General features: G+C 40.5%; 1 protein-coding gene across 4 annotated transcripts in view; it reads right to left on the bottom strand.

Moving 5' to 3' along the window:
- The window catches only part of FBLN1 (fibulin 1), a 68,293-nt gene that overhangs the window by 49,905 nt on the left and 809 nt on the right, over positions 1 to 17,579 (bottom strand). Inside the window, exon 1 of one of the 4 annotated variants that reach the window (XM_074538970.1) lies at positions 12,159 to 12,879. The exons of 1 other annotated variant lie outside the window; for it this stretch is intronic. In XM_074538970.1, the coding sequence (XP_074395071.1) occupies positions 12,159 to 12,222 (64 nt within the window). In that variant the 5' untranslated portion in view covers positions 12,223 to 12,879. Of the gene's footprint in view, positions 1 to 11,640; positions 11,960 to 12,158; positions 12,880 to 17,579 lie in introns of those variants that run through there. 2 more of the 4 variants (XM_074538968.1, XM_074538967.1) reach the window with 2 other exon arrangements.

Below are 17,579 nucleotides of genomic sequence, written 5' to 3'. Positions count from 1 at the left end.
ACCCAAGCAAACACAAGCAAGGCAGTTTTTCCCTCCCTGACTTACAGACAGGACAGGGCACCCATACCAAAAGCATCCATGGCCAAAGCAAGCACCTGTCAGCACCTTGCAATAAAGCCCAGTGCTGCAGGTTTTCCTTTCTTGGTGAAGCAAACTGCATTTTCTCCTAACATTCCACACAAAGACATAGCTTAGGGACTGATACACAGGCAGAAACCAGTTCAGATAGTCCTGCCAAATAAAATTATCTTTGGGACTGCACTCATTTATTATCAAAAGCAGAAATATAAATAAGCAACCTTTTAAAATCCCAAAGAATATAGGATAAATCAAATACCTGATATGAAAAACAAATGAAACAAATTACAAGCAAATTTGCAGAACTATTTTTTTCCTGAGGTTATTATCCAGTTAGTCTGTTTTCAATTTTTTACTCAGAAGTATGTTTGTGCAAATGCAAAAGTACTGCAGAGAGGAACAAAAAGGTATATGGTATTTTGATCACTTAACACATGAAAGAAAAAATAATCCTGTTACCAACTTATACCAACACTGACACTAAGGAGAACCACCCCAAAGACAATTATTTGTGTAGAGTATATTTTTGCAAGCTTTTAATTTAATAAAACTGAATACTGTTAACGAACTGACAAGCACTACAGGTTTGCTTCGTGCTCCAAGTGCAAAAGTTCACTGCACAGCAGGTGTATCAGAACTTGGAATAAAACAGGAGTCACGCTTTTCTATTAATTGTCTTGTGGTCTGAACACTGAACAGCTCCTTGTGTTACAAATATGAAAAATATGTAAAAAAAACATCTGGTTATCCAGAGGGACAGCTTTCCAATGATTCCTCTCTGTTTCCTCAGTTTTTTAACTAATGGCCCTGACAGGTTTCACCCATGAGTGCTGAGGGAGAGCGGTGATGGCATTGCCAGGTTATAAATGATGATTTTGGAGCTCAGGGTGAATGAGAGGAATTCCTGAAGGATCAAGGAGAACAAGTGTCTCCCTGATCTCAAGAAGGACAAGAGAGAAGATCTGGGAAACTACTGGTCAACCTCTTATCAGAATCAGAACCTCTTGTCAGAATCACAGAATCATTCAGGTTGAAAAAGACCTCTGAGGTCATCCAGGAATTCACATGTGGGGAAAGCAGATAAAAACACATAGAGAAGTTAATTCCCTCCAGTAATTCAGGGCTTTTTTTGCAGGGAACAACCTATATTCCCAACTAGTGATAATAATTCAAAGCAAAAAATGAAAGAGTTAAGTGAGGTTTTAGGATACACCAGTCATTTTGAGGTAGGTAATCTTAAGGCAGTTATCAATTCTATAGTGCAAAGATCTGTAGTACTGCACAGGATTCTGGCTTTCCCTGCTTAGGAAAGATTACATCAAAATGAAAAATGTGTAAAGAAAGATTAGGAGGATGATGAGGGGAATCAAAGTCCTGCTAAATGAGGAGAAACAGACAATTTTAGGCATAGATAAGTAAAACCTGTGAAAGGGCACAGTTCCTGTCAACAAAAATTGCAGTATTACAGTAAACAACAATCAAAATTATTGATCAAGTAAAGCAAACATGTTTTAGTAAGAAAATCATTATACTTCTAAACAGAATTGCATTCAAGTGTTGGTTTGTAAGAGTGCTCTGTATTCTGACCCAGGTCATTCTTCTAGTCTTACCCAAAATAATGGTCAAAATTCTGTCATTACTAAGTCAAGGCAATATTTCTCTTGAATCCCTTTGCATGTCCAGAATTCATGCCAGTGACTGAAAGCTAAGTGCAATTTATAATGCTTTGGATTAAACTAGTCTAGTAAATAAAAGTCTGCCTGAAATCCATGAATTTGTGTCTAAGCTCTTCTTTAAGCACAGGGACCCTGTCTGGGGCCTTCCAGCTGACAAACATCATATGCATCAGATTTCATACAAAGCACTACAAATAACCTCCTTTTTAGTGCTGCTGTCTGCAATCAATCTTAAGTGTGTTGAAAAATGATACACATTTCACTGAAATGCAGAGCTGGCTGCAGGTTTCTGCAGGGCTTTGTGCAAATGAGTCTTCAGCCAAGTTCCTCCCCAGAAGGCCAATCCCTGGCTCTGGACACCAGCTCTTCCCTCCAAGCCCTGGCAACACACCTCCACTCCAACCAAATAACCCAAGGATTTAAAGCAGGCCAAGCCAAGCAAGCTTCTCTGAAGGAGTGCATCCAAGCAAAGAGGGATCATGGAGACTTTGTGGAAGGAGCTCTGTGGTCCAGGCCCATTGTTTTGGTGACATCACAATTCATATCCTCTAAAGATCCTGCCAGAAATCTCCTGAGAATAGAGGGAAGTGAAAAACAACCAGTAAAAAATAAAGCACTCCACCCTCAAGGCCATTCTTCTAAAACGTAACAATTAAACAGTGAAAAACATTTTCTCTTGGCTTTGCAGTTTAAAAATGGTAGCTCACGGGCAAAACCCTGCACTTTCAAAATCTCCAAGTGTGAGTCTCACATTTCAGGTGTCAGCCTCTGATTGCACTGGAAGTGATTCCATTTGGGCATTAAGAGTTGCTAATAAGTTTTTAGAAGCAGGACAGAATTACCACCTCCCAGCTGCAGTTCTCTTGCTGATTCCACTGTACACACGTGCACATTCATGTGGCTCCCAGTTGGAAATCCTTGTGCAAAAAGGTCATTCTGAGGCTGTTTGTGCCTTCTTGCACCTTCTCCAGGGGACCAGGAGCACAGAGGGGCTGTGGCCACTCCACAGCCTCTCCTAACTTTGAGTTGGTATTGCAGGGTGGGCAAAGAACCAGGCAGTGGGAAGCAGAAGGTAGAAACTACTCTAATTATGACATCTCAAAGAATCTTACTGAAAAAATGTGTTGGTTTTTTTTTTTCTCGATTGTAACCACATCTCTTACTTCAGCTGGTGGGCTCCTGGCACACCTCAGACCTGCAATGATCAAGTAGGAAGAACGGAACTGCTCCACTGAATCTGGTGCTCCTTCAGCAATTTTGCCAGGAGGTGCAACCATGCTTCAAGCAAACCAGCCAGAGAAATCTCAGGCACCCTAAAGACAATGCTGTTATGGGAAATGCTGGTGCTATCATCTGTGCTCAGATAAATTGTGCCCTTTTGTTGCCATCTTATTGCAGAAGTGTTCCCTACTGTTGTCTCCTTATCACCAAAGTTTCATACCTTGTTGGTGTTTCTCGTGGCCAGCTCCTCAGAGCACTGACTCTTTATTTGGAGGGAGAAACCCTACAGCAAAGTTGTAGCATGCAAGAAAACAGTGTCAGATCCATTTTGTAAAATTGAGGAATGCTGATTCAGCTTTCTGGTATCACAAGACAGAAAAATATGAGGATAAACCAGAGCTCTGTTAATAGGGGGGAGCATGTTAACTTCCTTTTCATCAGATACAGTAATTTTTGCATGCTTACTGATTTGTTCAGAAAATCCCAGGTTTATTTTGGATAAAATCCAATGCAGCTTTATCACCACTTTGTTCCTGTACAAAGGTATGTGCAGCAGGGCATCCAAAAGAACTTGAGCTCTGTTAGTGTGGTAACAGCAAGGATGTCTGTCCTAGTGGACACCTGGAGTATGTTGGATTGTGAGAGAGATTTCAAGAGTTGGATTGTGAGAGAGATTTCAGAAGTCTTGGGAAGGAGACAGCAGAAACACAGCTAGAACTAAATTTCTCTAATTTTACAAAAGATGTCATGAAGAAAATCTATCAGTTAGGGCTTGATAAAGGTCAAAAATGTTCAAACATTATGTGTGCATGATGCATTCACATGCTGGTTCAGAACTATGTTTACACTGACATGATGTGCACAAGAAAATGTTGTTTTAAGAAAAGGATTTTTTAACAGGATTGCCATAACTTGTGGGGAGTTCAAAGCAAGAAATGAGGTTGATATCTGCATGACCTTAGGCTTCTGTGATGCAATAATTGCTTATTCAGCTGCTGCAGTGAATATTTTTTGCAAAAGAAAGATAAGCTGAAGAATGCAAAAAAAGCATGATTCCTGGAATGAGAGTCCCTGAATTGTCTCTTGTGCAAATGAAAAGCAGGAGTAAAAAGAACTGGATAAATTTCATAGCAGTAGCATTCCAGCTACATCAAAAAGGGAGATTTTTTTTTAGGTAACAATCTTCAACAGCAGATATTCTCCACTGTTGCCTCTTTTGGAAAGGCCTTCATATATTCCAGGATTGAGTGGCTGTTCATTACTGATTTGTGGAACAGTTATCAACCTGATGGTGAAACCAAACCAAAGAGACACCTGAGCCCAGTCAGGATTGCCTGCTCTTCAGGGCAGTCAATGATGTGACCCTCAAACTCCCTGATTTCCCAGCCCACATAACCAGCTGTAGTTTGGTATAGATTTGGAAGTGAGTCCAGGTCCAGGGGTCAAAATCACACCTTCTTATTTAAGATGTTTCTAGTCCTTTAAGCACATGAATTGATTATGTTTGCAAAATGTGGTGCAGATCTTGCCTCTCACTCAGTTTAGTCTGTAAGAGGCTCAGCACTGTGGAATGTGAGAAAACAAAACATGATCATCACTTCTCAGCACACAAGGATACAGGCAACAGACTCTGTGAGAGCTCAGCACTGATCCAACATGTTTCAGTAATAGTATGTCATGCAGAATTTTTGGAACTTGTGAGCACAGCAGGCACATGCTGGTTTAGGTTTCCAGTAAGAAAACCACTTTCAGCAGTCACTGTGCACCTTTCTGATAAAACCTCTCTTGTCCTGTCCAGAAAACCCTCTCACTAGTGATGCTCATCCATCTAACTGCCAGCTGGAAAAAGCTCCAAATCTGCTCACAGAATCTGATCCTCAGAATGACAGACTGGCCAGCCATAATACTCAGAGTCACATTCTTTGTCTTCCAATCTGTATTCTCACAAAATTACAGAAACTGCATATCTGTTTAACCAAGGCTCCCATTTGCTCAACATTCAGGGCAAACAGAGTGTGCTTGGCCTGCTCTGCTACACCAAATTAATTCCTCCTGAGCAGTGACACTGGGCTGTTATCAGGGGGACAAACTCAGCTGCTTCTGTGGCAGGGACAGCAGTGCTGGCAGCTGGGATGCGCATTCTTGATTTTTTTTCCTTCTTCTTACATTAAATTGTGGAAATGCTGTCTTTGGCAATGCAAACACACTCTGGCTGGCCTCTTGAGGTATGGAATAGACCTGGAGACATGTTTAGACAAGAGGGAAGCCAGCTGATTTCAAAAATCCAACTGGTAATAGACTAAGATGACAAATATGGCTTTGCTTATCTTCATATTGTGTATAAACCTAGGGATTGGGCACACAGAGTAGGGGAAAGGGTGAAGGAGATCTGAAACCATGAAAGGGAGAGATGTACAACAGAAATCTGGGCCCATGATTCCCTGAAACAAATAGAACAGGAGTAAAGGAGCAAAGCAGGAGAGCATTGCCATTCTTCATCTGAGACAAGGTGAGTGTGTGATGGATCTCTTCAGAGTGGAGTGGGAATGAAGATGCTCCTCTTCCATTTTATATGAAAAGAAAGAAGCAAAGTGAATAGAAGCTTTTCTTTCTCTGCAGAGAAGTGCTGGTTCACCTTAAGATTGAGCACACGGAGCAGGGGAATCAAATGCTCATCAAATACCCCAAAACACTGATGGGGTACAATGAACAGTCACAGCTGAGCTGTGGCCCTAGTCATCTTTGGACAGTGAGATATTCTTGGTCATTCTGCTCAGTTGTTCTTACAGGCTCCCTTAAAGACTAAGCCTGAATTTCATAATAAAAGCATAAAACCTGGAGCCAGGACACCCTCTCTCCTAACACCCACAGCAGCAGGGGCCAGGAGGAATTCTCCAGTGCATTTGCTGTAGGATGCAAGGCTGTGTTCCTCACCAGCTGTCCCTCTCCTGCCCTGCTCAGTCCTTCCAGGAGATTTTGTGACTTTGGGCTCCTCTCCTCCAAGTGTGAGGGGTAATGCTCGAGCTTTATGGGCTGATAGACAATCATTCACAATTCACATATAGCTAAAAAATACTACATCCTCTCTAAACATGTTTAAAGGGTTTGAACCTTTACTTTCAGATGGATTCTCAGCTAAGAGTGATTATTTCAGGACAGCTGAGATCACTGAAGAAATCCAGTTAACACAGTAACTAAAGCAGCAGCACCCTAGAGGAAATGCCTGGTATGTTAGTGTGTTTTGTGGTTGGTTTGAAAAGAGCCAACACTTTACTGGAAATTATTTGGGTCTGGAGAACACTCATTTACAGGGAATGTGAGTCTGGTAGCACCAGCAATGGCCATCACACAACTAGGGGGATTTTTCAGACGCAGCCAAACCTCATTTTATGAGATATCTGTGTGCTGTTTATAAAACAAGTTCTTAAAACCTTCCATAGCAATAGCTGGTGATGAGGACAGGCCTGACAGAGGCAAAGCTATGGTGCAATATCCATTATGTCCTTAGAGGGGAAAGCACACTCTGCTTTACTGCAGAGTTTTATTATGCTTTGGGTCTAAAAAAAGTCTTCCTAAAAGTAGGCAACTGGCTACTAAAAATTAGAAAAGACACCTCCATCTATTGCAGGAATAAGGCATCTTAGATATATATATATATATATATATATATATATATATACATACACATATATATATATGTGTGTATCTCAAAATATCAGAAAAGATAATGATATCTTAGAAGGCCTCAGCAGGTTATCTTGTCTTACTCACTACATTCAGAGAGTAATAAACTGATAAAATTCAGTTACTTGTGGGCAGAGCTCTTTGTAGTTGTTTAAAATCAGTATCAGGTGAGGCTGATTCCCAAACTTGTCCAGGCAATGCCCAAACTTGTCCAGGCAAGTGCTCTTGTGCTCTAAGATCTCATACATTCAGCAAGAACAGAAATTTTTTTGGTAATTTATTACCTCACTGTTCACTCAAAAGATCTTTTCAATTAATTCTTTTGTCACTATCTCTTAAGCACTCAACCTTTTGAGTACCTGAAGACTGCTGCTCCCTGAGGATGCCTTTCCTGGGAACAAATTAATACCTATGTTTTCATCTTTCTGGATGGGTTCTTTTTTGGGCTTCCATGAGGAGGCTGAAGACTAAAAGACATTAAGACTAGAAGAACAAAGAATTTTCTGAAAATTTCTAGAAGACATGAAAGTGTTGAGAGAAACCTGGAGTCCACTGAATCAATATTGTGTAAACAGCTTAGAATGTGTAATTTCTGTCCCAGACTTTACATCCTCACAAGAACATGAAAAAAGATGGTTCATTCACAAGATGGCATGATGACAGGGAAGGACGTACAAAAAAAGACTCATAATAGGAAGAATTGCAACTGCTGTGCCTGACAAACGCATGTTAAACTTTGCCCTTCATTTTTCCCCCTGTAAGAAAATCATGCAAATAATGAAATAATCTCACGGGAAAAGTGCCAAATAGGGCATTCTCATTTAAATAAAATTTTAATCTTCTCTTGATTTCTCATTTCAAATAATGAAAAATGGTGTGATTAGAAATTTTTATTTAGGATACTAAAATTAACCTATTGCTAGTCCTGTTCGTTTATATAAAGGCCATGACCTCAAATGTACTGCAGTAAAATGACAGTCTTTGGGTAGACCTTAAACAGTTTTGAGTCCAAGTATATGTATATATCCAAAATAAAGCTACTTAACTGAGGATATGAGAATGTGACAGAGCAGCACATCTCATAATATTGAACATATATACTCAAGCATTTATATTGCCATAAAATTATTTCTATTGCTATTCTGTAAAATGATTACAGGAAAAACATTTTCACACTGGGATTTCTGTATTTTCATCTGACTAGTAAATTAATAATAATAATAACTATGCTTTTATATACTGCTAAAGTCAAATGTATCTTCTCTGTAGGCAGCATGTTTATTGCTGAATATGAAAAATGATGGACAGTGATGAAAGGTTCTGACATTCTAGTATTGCCATATTTAAAGAACAGTCAGGAAACACTAAGCAGATCGGATAAAATTTATAGCACAATGGGTCAGGGTTCAAGTATGGAAGGAACCACAGACTTAACAGAGCAGGAAGAAAATACAGATCCTTTTTTTGCATATATACATATAGCAATGCCTTAGGGAAGGTTTCATTTTAGAGAAAACATCACCAGAACTCTTACATGAGACTTTCCTAATTTTGCAATTTTCTGTACTGAGCCACAAATCAACATCTAGCTCTCCCAGATTCTCTTACTAAGCATTTATATTAAAAGCACTCAGTACCTGAAATTTAGTCAGTGACAAGAGCAAAGCTGGAGGGTGGCAGTATTTCCAATGAGTGTAGTGCAAGTAGCATTTACACATTATATCCTTCCAAAGCTTCATAATACCCTAAGCTTGGAAATACCCTAAAAAGCTGGAATATACCATACAAAGTATTTCTACATCTGTACACCTTTAAAATAAGTGCTGATAAAAAAGATCTTTTCTGGTACTGCTTTCTTTATTATTAAGATTAAAGTCTCAATCCAGATTTTGACTAGACTGAAAACCAAACAACTTATTGGGGGACATAGCGCATCCTTGTGCAGCATTGTTCATTTGTGGTGCTACCACCACCCAGAAATCAATACTTCCTATAGATATTTCCTATACCTGTGTACTCAGTACCCAAAAGTGCATCACCTTTCTTTGAATGAAAATGTTACAGCAATTTGACTAACTGAAAAGGGTATGAATGAAAATCCCTGAGAATCTTGAAATTTATTTTCTTCTTAAGATACAGCAGCACATACTTTTCTTGCTTTTTCTGTTGTGGCTTCTTCTAATGTTTTCTCTCTTGCTCCTGACTCCTTCTTTGTAGATTTCTTTGCAGACAAGTTTTCTATTCTTCCTTACCCTGCAATCTTCTCAACCTTCTGCTTCCACTTCTACATCTTATCTTGGAGCAATGCTGTCCATTACACAATTTAATTGTGTGATGACTTAACCATTAAAATCTCACTCCTGGCCTGTCTCTTTCCATTAAATCTACACAAAAACACGAGTGCCTAACATTTCCAGAGTGCTCACAAAACTTCTGCCTATTTTGGCTACAATTACCTGCTTACTTTGTTATTTCTTAACTTCATTAATTTTCTTTGCTTCCTGTGTAACAGTCAACCATCACTTTCTGCTACATTTTCACAAGAGCTTTTGTTCATTTATCTCTTTCCTACTAACCCACTCTGTGTTACCATTGAAATTCTTGCCTGTGCCCTGAAGTTGTTTTATTTGGATTTCAGCTCTCCCTTTCTTGACCTTCTCTGTTTCATCCCCTTTTATTCTCTACAGATATTTTACAAATCAAGTAACCCCAGATTCTCTGCTTACTGAATTCCTTTTACCACCTACTTCTTTAGAAGTAACCATAACTCAAAAAGCCAAACTCAGAATCTTTCATGGTCCCTGTTAACCATTTCAGTCAAGCCCCAGAGGGCTAAAGCCCACCTTTCATTTCAGAAAATAGGAATAGAAGTATTGTAGAACAAGTTGGTCTTAACACAACTATTTATTGAAAACACATGCAAAGTTGATATGAAACTTGCAGAATGGGCTGAAGTAGGATGACAAATAAAATAACTTTTGAAAATGCATTGACCTACTCTCAGATAATGCCTGTAACCTAACAGAACAATATAAATATACTGCAGTAACTTGATAAGCTGGTTTATGGGGGTTTCTCTTGGATTTCACTAACACGTCTGCTTTCAATTACACAGATGAAAAACAAAGAGCTTTCACATCTTGCTCTTCTCCTGATTGCAATAAAATGTCACTTCTGAAAATGACCCCTTAAAACAAAACTCGACTAAAAACTCAACTAAAAACTAATTTAGAGGTACCACTCATGTTTTAGAACTGGTGGTATGTGATTTTTTGGGGGCAGACTTATCTAGGGTAACACACAAGAAAGCACAGATTCAGCCTTTTATGTGTCCTACCTCCACCCATACACTCCTTATAAATGTACTGTTATAAAAGCACATGTAAAAATCATAATCTTAAAATAAAACTCCTTCCACAAAGTCAGTGGAACATTTTTTTTATTACAACAGTAACCTTCCCCTGAATAGACACGCTTCCAGATGTTTAGTGAGTTAAAACTGTGCCTGCAGTACCAAGATGTGCCAAAGAGAGAGCTGCAGGATGAACTATTAATTCCCTGACTGGCCATGGTGATGGAATTAATCTTCTTAGTTTTATGGTAGTTGATAGGTGTTAAATAATGCAATGTTTACAGTACAAAAAAGTTGCATCATGAAATGTTTTAAGGTTTTAACATCCTTACTCTTGCAATGATGTACATACCCTACATTAGTGTGCACTAGGCAGTTCCCCTGAAGGCAGTCCCTTCAGCTCCTTCAGAATGAAGACTTGAAGAGCTACTGATGATTTGATGATTCATTAGTGAGGAAAAGCAATTAAGAAAACTGATGGCAACAAATTCAGAAGAAAACTGTATTTCATAAATACGCTATCCTAGTAACTTGGCAGTTGTATCACTACAGCACATGGGAGCTCCTCTCTGCTCCAAGGCCCTTCATTCCAGACCTGCAGGCAGCACAGGCTCTGCCCCAAAGACTTCAACAACATCACTTCACCATGTAATTACCCCATTTACCTCTAAAACACAGATTATTATTCAATATTCATTAATTATTTTTCCAAGTGAAGTCTACTCTTTAAATCCTAAGCAAGGATCCTCACCTGCTTTCAGATATTTAAATCTAATTTTACCCAGGTTACTGTTAAGTTGTAAGAAACAGAAATTCTCAAATCAGAGTATGGATTCGAATTTGGAAATCAAACTCTGATATATATTTTACTGCTAATTTTTGTGTTTAAAAAAAAACTTTTTGAAAACTGAGCTTATAGATGTAATGAGTTCCCAGTTTTCTAAAAAGTTATCCAGTAACTAAGGTTAAATGTACAGAGGTTACAAACTGAAATTATTCATGTTCTACAATAATGTTGGATGCTTAAAATTCCTAATTGTCTGCTCACTGGCACATCAAAGCCACAGTTTTGCTGATGTACTCTGTTGTCCAAGGCAAAGTAGGAGCTATTTTGATTCTGGAGGTGAATGCTGGTCTTCTGACCATCTTATTCTGTCCCTCTTTAAAATGAACGCTACAATTCCTTATCAAAGCAGGTATTTTGAGAGATATCTGTGACGAGTGCTCTGCTATATGAAAATCGAAGACTCAAGACACTGTGATAGTAACAAATTATTTACTTCACTGGCTTTTGTCTGCCTAGGCCAGTGACCATGTGTTTCCAAGTACTTACCCGGAGTGTAATGAAACCTCACTGGACCCCTTGGGGTCACTCTAATGGAAAAGTCACTTACCTGTGAGCTGTGATAAATTCATTATCACCACAGGACAAATACTTTCTTTGTCACCTCCTACAAATTAAGATTTGCATGAGATTTCTACAACGAATTAATAAGTTCACATCCTCTCTTCAGACAGCACTAAGAGACCAGGAGAAAAGCGTGCAGTTCGGTAAAGGAGCCATGGCTCGGATCCAGATCCCAAACCGAACCAACCAATGCTTTCAAAACCAACCACATCACACGGTACCATTCGCACACGCTCCACGTTTTGTCTCCAAAAACCTGCATCCTTTGCTATTCCTGCCTCTCCTCCGGGATCCCAGTGAGCTGCTGGCTCGGTTTCCCGTGCTTGCTTTCGGCTGGAGCTGTGTCCGGCAGGTCAGAGCTGCCGCCTCCGCCGCCGCTTTCGGACCCGTCGCTCCCGCTGGGGACCGGGGGCACCGCGCGGCGCCCGCCCCGACATGTCGCGACATTCCTGCGATATCCGCCGAGCGGCTCCGGATCCCGGGCGGGGTAGGGGTGTCCGTGGGGCGAACCCATCACCCTCTCACACGGAGAGCTCAACACCCGCGGCACAGCACAGCCCGTCCCGTCCCGTCCGGAGGAGCCTGCCCGGGGGCAGCGGCGGGGCCGGGGCTCACCACGCCTTTCTGCTCACTTGGACGTGGCAGCGGCGCTTTAAAGCCTGCCCGGGACGTGCAGGGACACGGGGGAGAAGGGGCCCCATGGCCCTGCAGCCATGCCCGGGTCCCTGCCCGCTCTTACCTTGTCCCCGGAGCGAGGGCGGCAGCAGCGCCAGGAGCAGGAGCAGCCGCAGGGCCTCGTCCATCGGCGGGCAGCACTGGCCCCGAGCGGGTCTCGGCTCTCCTCAGGCGGCCGGGGCGCTCTCCGCTCTCCCTTCTCCCTTCCCGCTTGCTGCTGCTGCTGCTGTCCCAGCCGCCCCAGACCGGTTGGGCAGGAGCTCGCAGGAACCCCCCACTCGGTGGGCTTTACAAAGATTTAATTCAGTGCCTGCCCGCTTAGTGCTCCAGCCTGCAGGACAGAGCCGTGGCCGCAGCTCGGAGGCACCGGAGGCTGCCTGGTGCTGCCGATGGCCCGCCGCCCCCACACGCCCTCGCAGTGACTCCCCGGAGCTCGGCGAGCGACGGATCCTCAGCCCGAACCGTCTCTGATCCCGTGAAACAGAAGTGCAGCGACTTCTCTCGTCTCCAAGTAGAGGGAAGCCACAAACAAAGGCAAGGCAAAGCAAAATAAAACAAAAGAAACCACCTAACAGAGGTTTAACCTCTCAAGGGGGAATATTCAACCTCCCCTCCCTTTCTAGGTCTTTACCCCAGTACAGCTTTTGTCAATCAGATATGGTTTTTAAGAGCAGAGAGAGATTCTAGAATCTTTCAATGAAATTCAGTGGGGAAAATAAAAATCCCTTCTTCCCTCCCCCTACTCTTAAGAAGTCAGGATGAGAATTTCAACCCAAATGAGGCAGCTCTGATTTCTCTCCCCTCCCTTCTTCTTCATCTTCTTTTTTTTTTTTTTTAACCTCCTTATCTTATTTAAACAGGAACACAAACACTGATAGTGGTCAAAGGACCCAGTTGGCAATGCTGTTGCTGAGATCTTTCAGATAATGAGAGGGATGATATTTGCAGGCAAATGGAGATGGAAACACACAGAGAGTTCAACACCCCTGTATACTTTGCCCTCGATTTTACACAAAGAGTTGGGAGTCATTGTGCGTTTGCTTGCAGGTTCCTCTTGTAACTACTCAAAAGTGTAACACTTTTGAGTATCTCTCCTCAAAACGTCCAAATGGAAAAACTGTTTAGGGCAGTAAGAGGTGAACGTATGTTTTCTTCCTCACCAAGTTATTTGCACTTTTCTAACGCAAGAACATAAATACCACCATAAGGCCAAAAGTCCAACTATCCCAACAGCCTGTCTTCAGCCACAGTTGTAAAGTAGTGGAAGAGCATGAATAAGAAAAACACACAGTAATTGTCACAATTACTCTCTCGGCCTTCAGTTCTTTGAGTTTGGAGCATTTCCTCAGGGAAATGTGCTCTATGTGTATTTAGTAGCCCTCAGTGAATTCCTGCTCCAGGTATTTATCATGTCTCCCCACGAGTTCTCGTAAAACTTTATCATCCAAAATACCCTTTGGCAACTGATTTGATGGACTCAACAGTGACTGTGTGAAGGGCCATTTCCTTTTGTTCCTTTTGAACATGGTTCCAAAACCCTTCTGGTGCTGCCTCCCACACATGATGCAGAACGAGTTAATCCAAGAACTGACCTCCATCCACACTCAAAATGTCCACATTGTCTTCTTTTAACTGCTGGGGTTTTTTGTTTGGTTTGTTGTTTGGGGTTTCTTTGGGGTTTTGTTTTGGTTTGGTTTTTTGTGTGGGTTTTTGGTTTGGTTTTTTTTTGTTGTTGTTGTTTCGGGGTGGTTTTTTTGTTTGTTGGTTTGATTTGTTTTGGGGGGTTTGTTTTTGTTTTTGTTTTGTTGTTGTTGTTGGTTTTGGTGGGGTTTTTGGGTTGGTTTTCCCCTCTGTTTTATTGGGAAGGGGCAGCTGGAAAAGGGGAAGAGGGTTGGATGGCTGATTTTATTTGGGAGGGGGGATTTTAACTGGGGGATTTTCTACCATAAGCTATTAGTCTCTTTCTCTCTCTTTGCATGTCTGTTTCTCTCCATTAAATGCCCTGACTCAGTTTAAAAGGATTTTACATCAGCTACAGTGGGACCTTGCCAGTGTTTCATTCCAACCTCCAAGCTACCATTTTTCATGTATCAGACAGCTGGGAGAGACACCTCACAAAGATTACACCTTGTCTAAAATTCATGCCAGTTTACTGAACCAGAGAAATCCCCTCTGTAGTAACTCTGGGTTCAGTTCAATATTGCCTTTTTTCACTTTACATTAAAACCTCCCCTAACTGATTAAAGGTGGGTAGAAAGAACTTCGCCCAGCATGCCTAAAACAGTGTAAAGTCATACATAATAGCCTGTCCACACATGGAGTTCCCCTGATTAACACCATGTGTGGACATTTTTACTCCAGAGTAAGAATTCCTTGTTGCTGTTTAGTTCACTCCCACAAACTATACCAGAAATGAGGCAAATTTAAAAAAAAAGTTTAAAAGCATTTGTAGAAAACATCATGGCTGTGGCCATCTGCAGATCTGACAATAAGTTTCTCCTTGGTTTGGGGTGGGGGTTTTTTGCTTAATACACATTTCTACTATAAATTGGCACTCTCACCTACAGTCAGAGTTAGAGGCCTCGAGTACATGTGATTCCAATTACTGACCCTAAGCTTTGTAAAGAGCTGAGCCATGCACTGCAGGCTCAATCCAGAGGTCCTGGGAGTCAGTGGAAAGCAAGGGCTTATGAGAGGGAACATTTTGCATAACCACATTTTTTTTTCTCTTATATCTGTTTGTGAAAGCTGAGTAATCTTTTGTGTAGCTCTAAAACAAACAAATTCTTTAATGAGGATTTTGTTTCTACTTCAGAAGAATAAAAATCATTTGCAGAAGCTCAGATTAATGAGTAATGACAGCGTAACAAATCACTGCACAAGTCATTTCCAAGGGTCCTGTTGAGAGTAGATACATGCAAGCAGATTGACAAAGAATTTAGAATTATTTTATCAAATCCAGCCATCTATGGCAGCAGGTTCTAAGCTCCCTTTTGGCTCCTTAGGAATTCTTGAGATGGCCTGATTGTCTGTAAGGGCATCAACCTCTGTCTAATGAACAAAGCTGACACGAAGTCCCAGCTGTTGTGCCTTCCAGCTCATCTCTTTTACTGCAGCTCCCAGAGCCTGATTTTTTTACCTCCCCACTTATCTGTTCCAGAAATTGAGTGAAAGAGAGGGAAATGAAATTGCACTGTCTTCCCTGTTTGCAGGAAGAATGTTGCAAGGAAGTTGATAGAAGTCACCTAGAAATTAATTCTAACTGTAGGTTTGTTACTGTGAAGGGAAACTCCTTGGGCCCCATGGCAAAAAATGAAGCCACATATTGGCTCTTGTTATGTGCTGCATTAAAATGCATGCTACATTTCCTACTTAACAGGAAGAATACATCACTGATTGGTACAGACAACCCATGATTCATGTGGATTTACCATCTCCCATTGTAAATATAAGACCTCAAACTCTACACTAGGTAAATCCATGCTTGTTGGAGAACAAACGAACACTCAGCTTGGCGCCCAACACTAGTATGAGCATGGTACAACTGACATTCAGCTTCTCTCCTGCCTAGAGCAGGAAAAGAAAAAGAAACTTAGCACAGTTTTCAGAGGTGGATGCACAGTAATCCTTGGTTATTTTTTGAAATAGCTACTGCCATTACAGATAACAATTTCTTGCTTATTTTGAGTAAAAATCAATGTAGATTAGTTTTCACTAGCTCTCTGGGCTTGTATTCATGTTGAAGTTGTCACTTTGTGCATCACCACTGATCACCAAAGTGTCTTGGGTAATATCACTTGGGGACACTTTATATGCATTTTCCATATCCTTGTCTGGAATTAATTTGGAATAAATCAGGATGCAGGCACATCCCCATCCTCAAATCCCAAACTACAAAACTTCCATACCAAATGGCTCCCAGCCTAGGTAAACAAAAGGAAATGGGAGGGCTGTGAGCCTCTGTGAGCCTACAAGTCCAAATTTTCACCTCCAAGAAGGCCCACCCAGACACCACCACAAGGCTTGTTAGAGCATCTTGTAGCTAAAGGCAGAGCTGGAATTCCTTCTACAATAATTACTATGTCATTCATAACAACACTAAATTTAGACTCTTTTTCATATAAATTGTATTAAATATAAATAAAAATACATAAATAAGTAATAACAAATATTTGTATAATATAAATATAAATATAAATATAAATATAAATATAAATATAAATATAAATATAAATATAAATATAAATATAAATATAAATATAAATATAAATATAAATATAAAATATAATATATGTAATATATTATATATTATATGACTTTTATATAGTATATAATATATTATAATATATATTTTTATATATTTATATTATTAATATAATATATATTATATATGATATTGTATATATTATGATATATAATATTACATATATATATTTAAGTAATTCTATATATTATTATATGTCTATGTATAATTACATGGATGCCAGTAGTCCAAGCTACTATGTCATTTGCATATGCAAGAAATACAGATACAAGGGAATCTACCTGGGTTCTATGTTTCAAATCCCTAAAGACTGTCAGAATAGGCTTGGCTTACCTTCAGGAGCTTTCCCTTTCACAGACAAAACCTCTTTTCACTCTTTGCATGGATCAGTTAAATATTCCAGGCTGGGACTCATAACCCTGAGTAGTTTTCAACAACATTGCTTCTAAGCATGTTGAGGTTTTGCCCATTTTGGAGTTTGTATCTATTTTTTACCGGTTGCCTACATTTTGTTTTTTCTCCTGTCTGATTTAGGGAAATAGTTATAGCACTCTTGGACACTCAGAGCACACCCTGGTTGTTCATTAATATGTATGGGGACTGCTTCTAAGACAAGAGGGGAGTTTATCTGGCCATAAAAGAATGCTTTGATGATCCATGTCATTTCCCATGTGGCATTATTTGTAGAATTCAGGAATAACTCAATCTGACATTCATGGGGCATTTCCTGCCTCTCCTTCTAGAAATGCATCCTCCCAGCCTCTCAGATCTCACTTCCCATAAATTTCTTTCCCCCTTCTAAACTTTCTCCCGTCCCCACACACTGAACTGGCTGGATGTGGGGATGTGCAAGGTGTTTTCCATGACCTGAGCCCTAGGAAGGCTGGGATCCTTTGGATAAGCTGGAGAACAGTGCGAGTCATGCACACACAGGTAGGAAGGGATAACAGCATCTGCTTGGAGCCTCCACAAATCCAACAACAGCAGGGATCAGTTGCTATTTAGCTGCAGTCTAAATAAAATCTCATTATAAAGGGTGGGGGAAATCCGTCAGTAAAGCAAATGGCTCTTCTGTTAAAGGCCATTTCCCCTCCTGATAACCCTGGTAAATCTGAACTCTATCCTTTGTCAAATAAAAGTAATATCTGAGTATGTGACCCAATGATCTTTGGGCACCAGAAAATATACAAATGAATATAAGTTATTTCAATCTTGAATAAA

The sequence above is a fragment of the Zonotrichia albicollis genome, chromosome 4, assembly GCF_047830755.1.
Source record: "Zonotrichia albicollis isolate bZonAlb1 chromosome 4, bZonAlb1.hap1, whole genome shotgun sequence".
NCBI lineage: Eukaryota > Metazoa > Chordata > Aves > Passeriformes > Passerellidae > Zonotrichia > Zonotrichia albicollis.
This window is presented reverse-complemented; position numbering and strand designations above follow the sequence as displayed.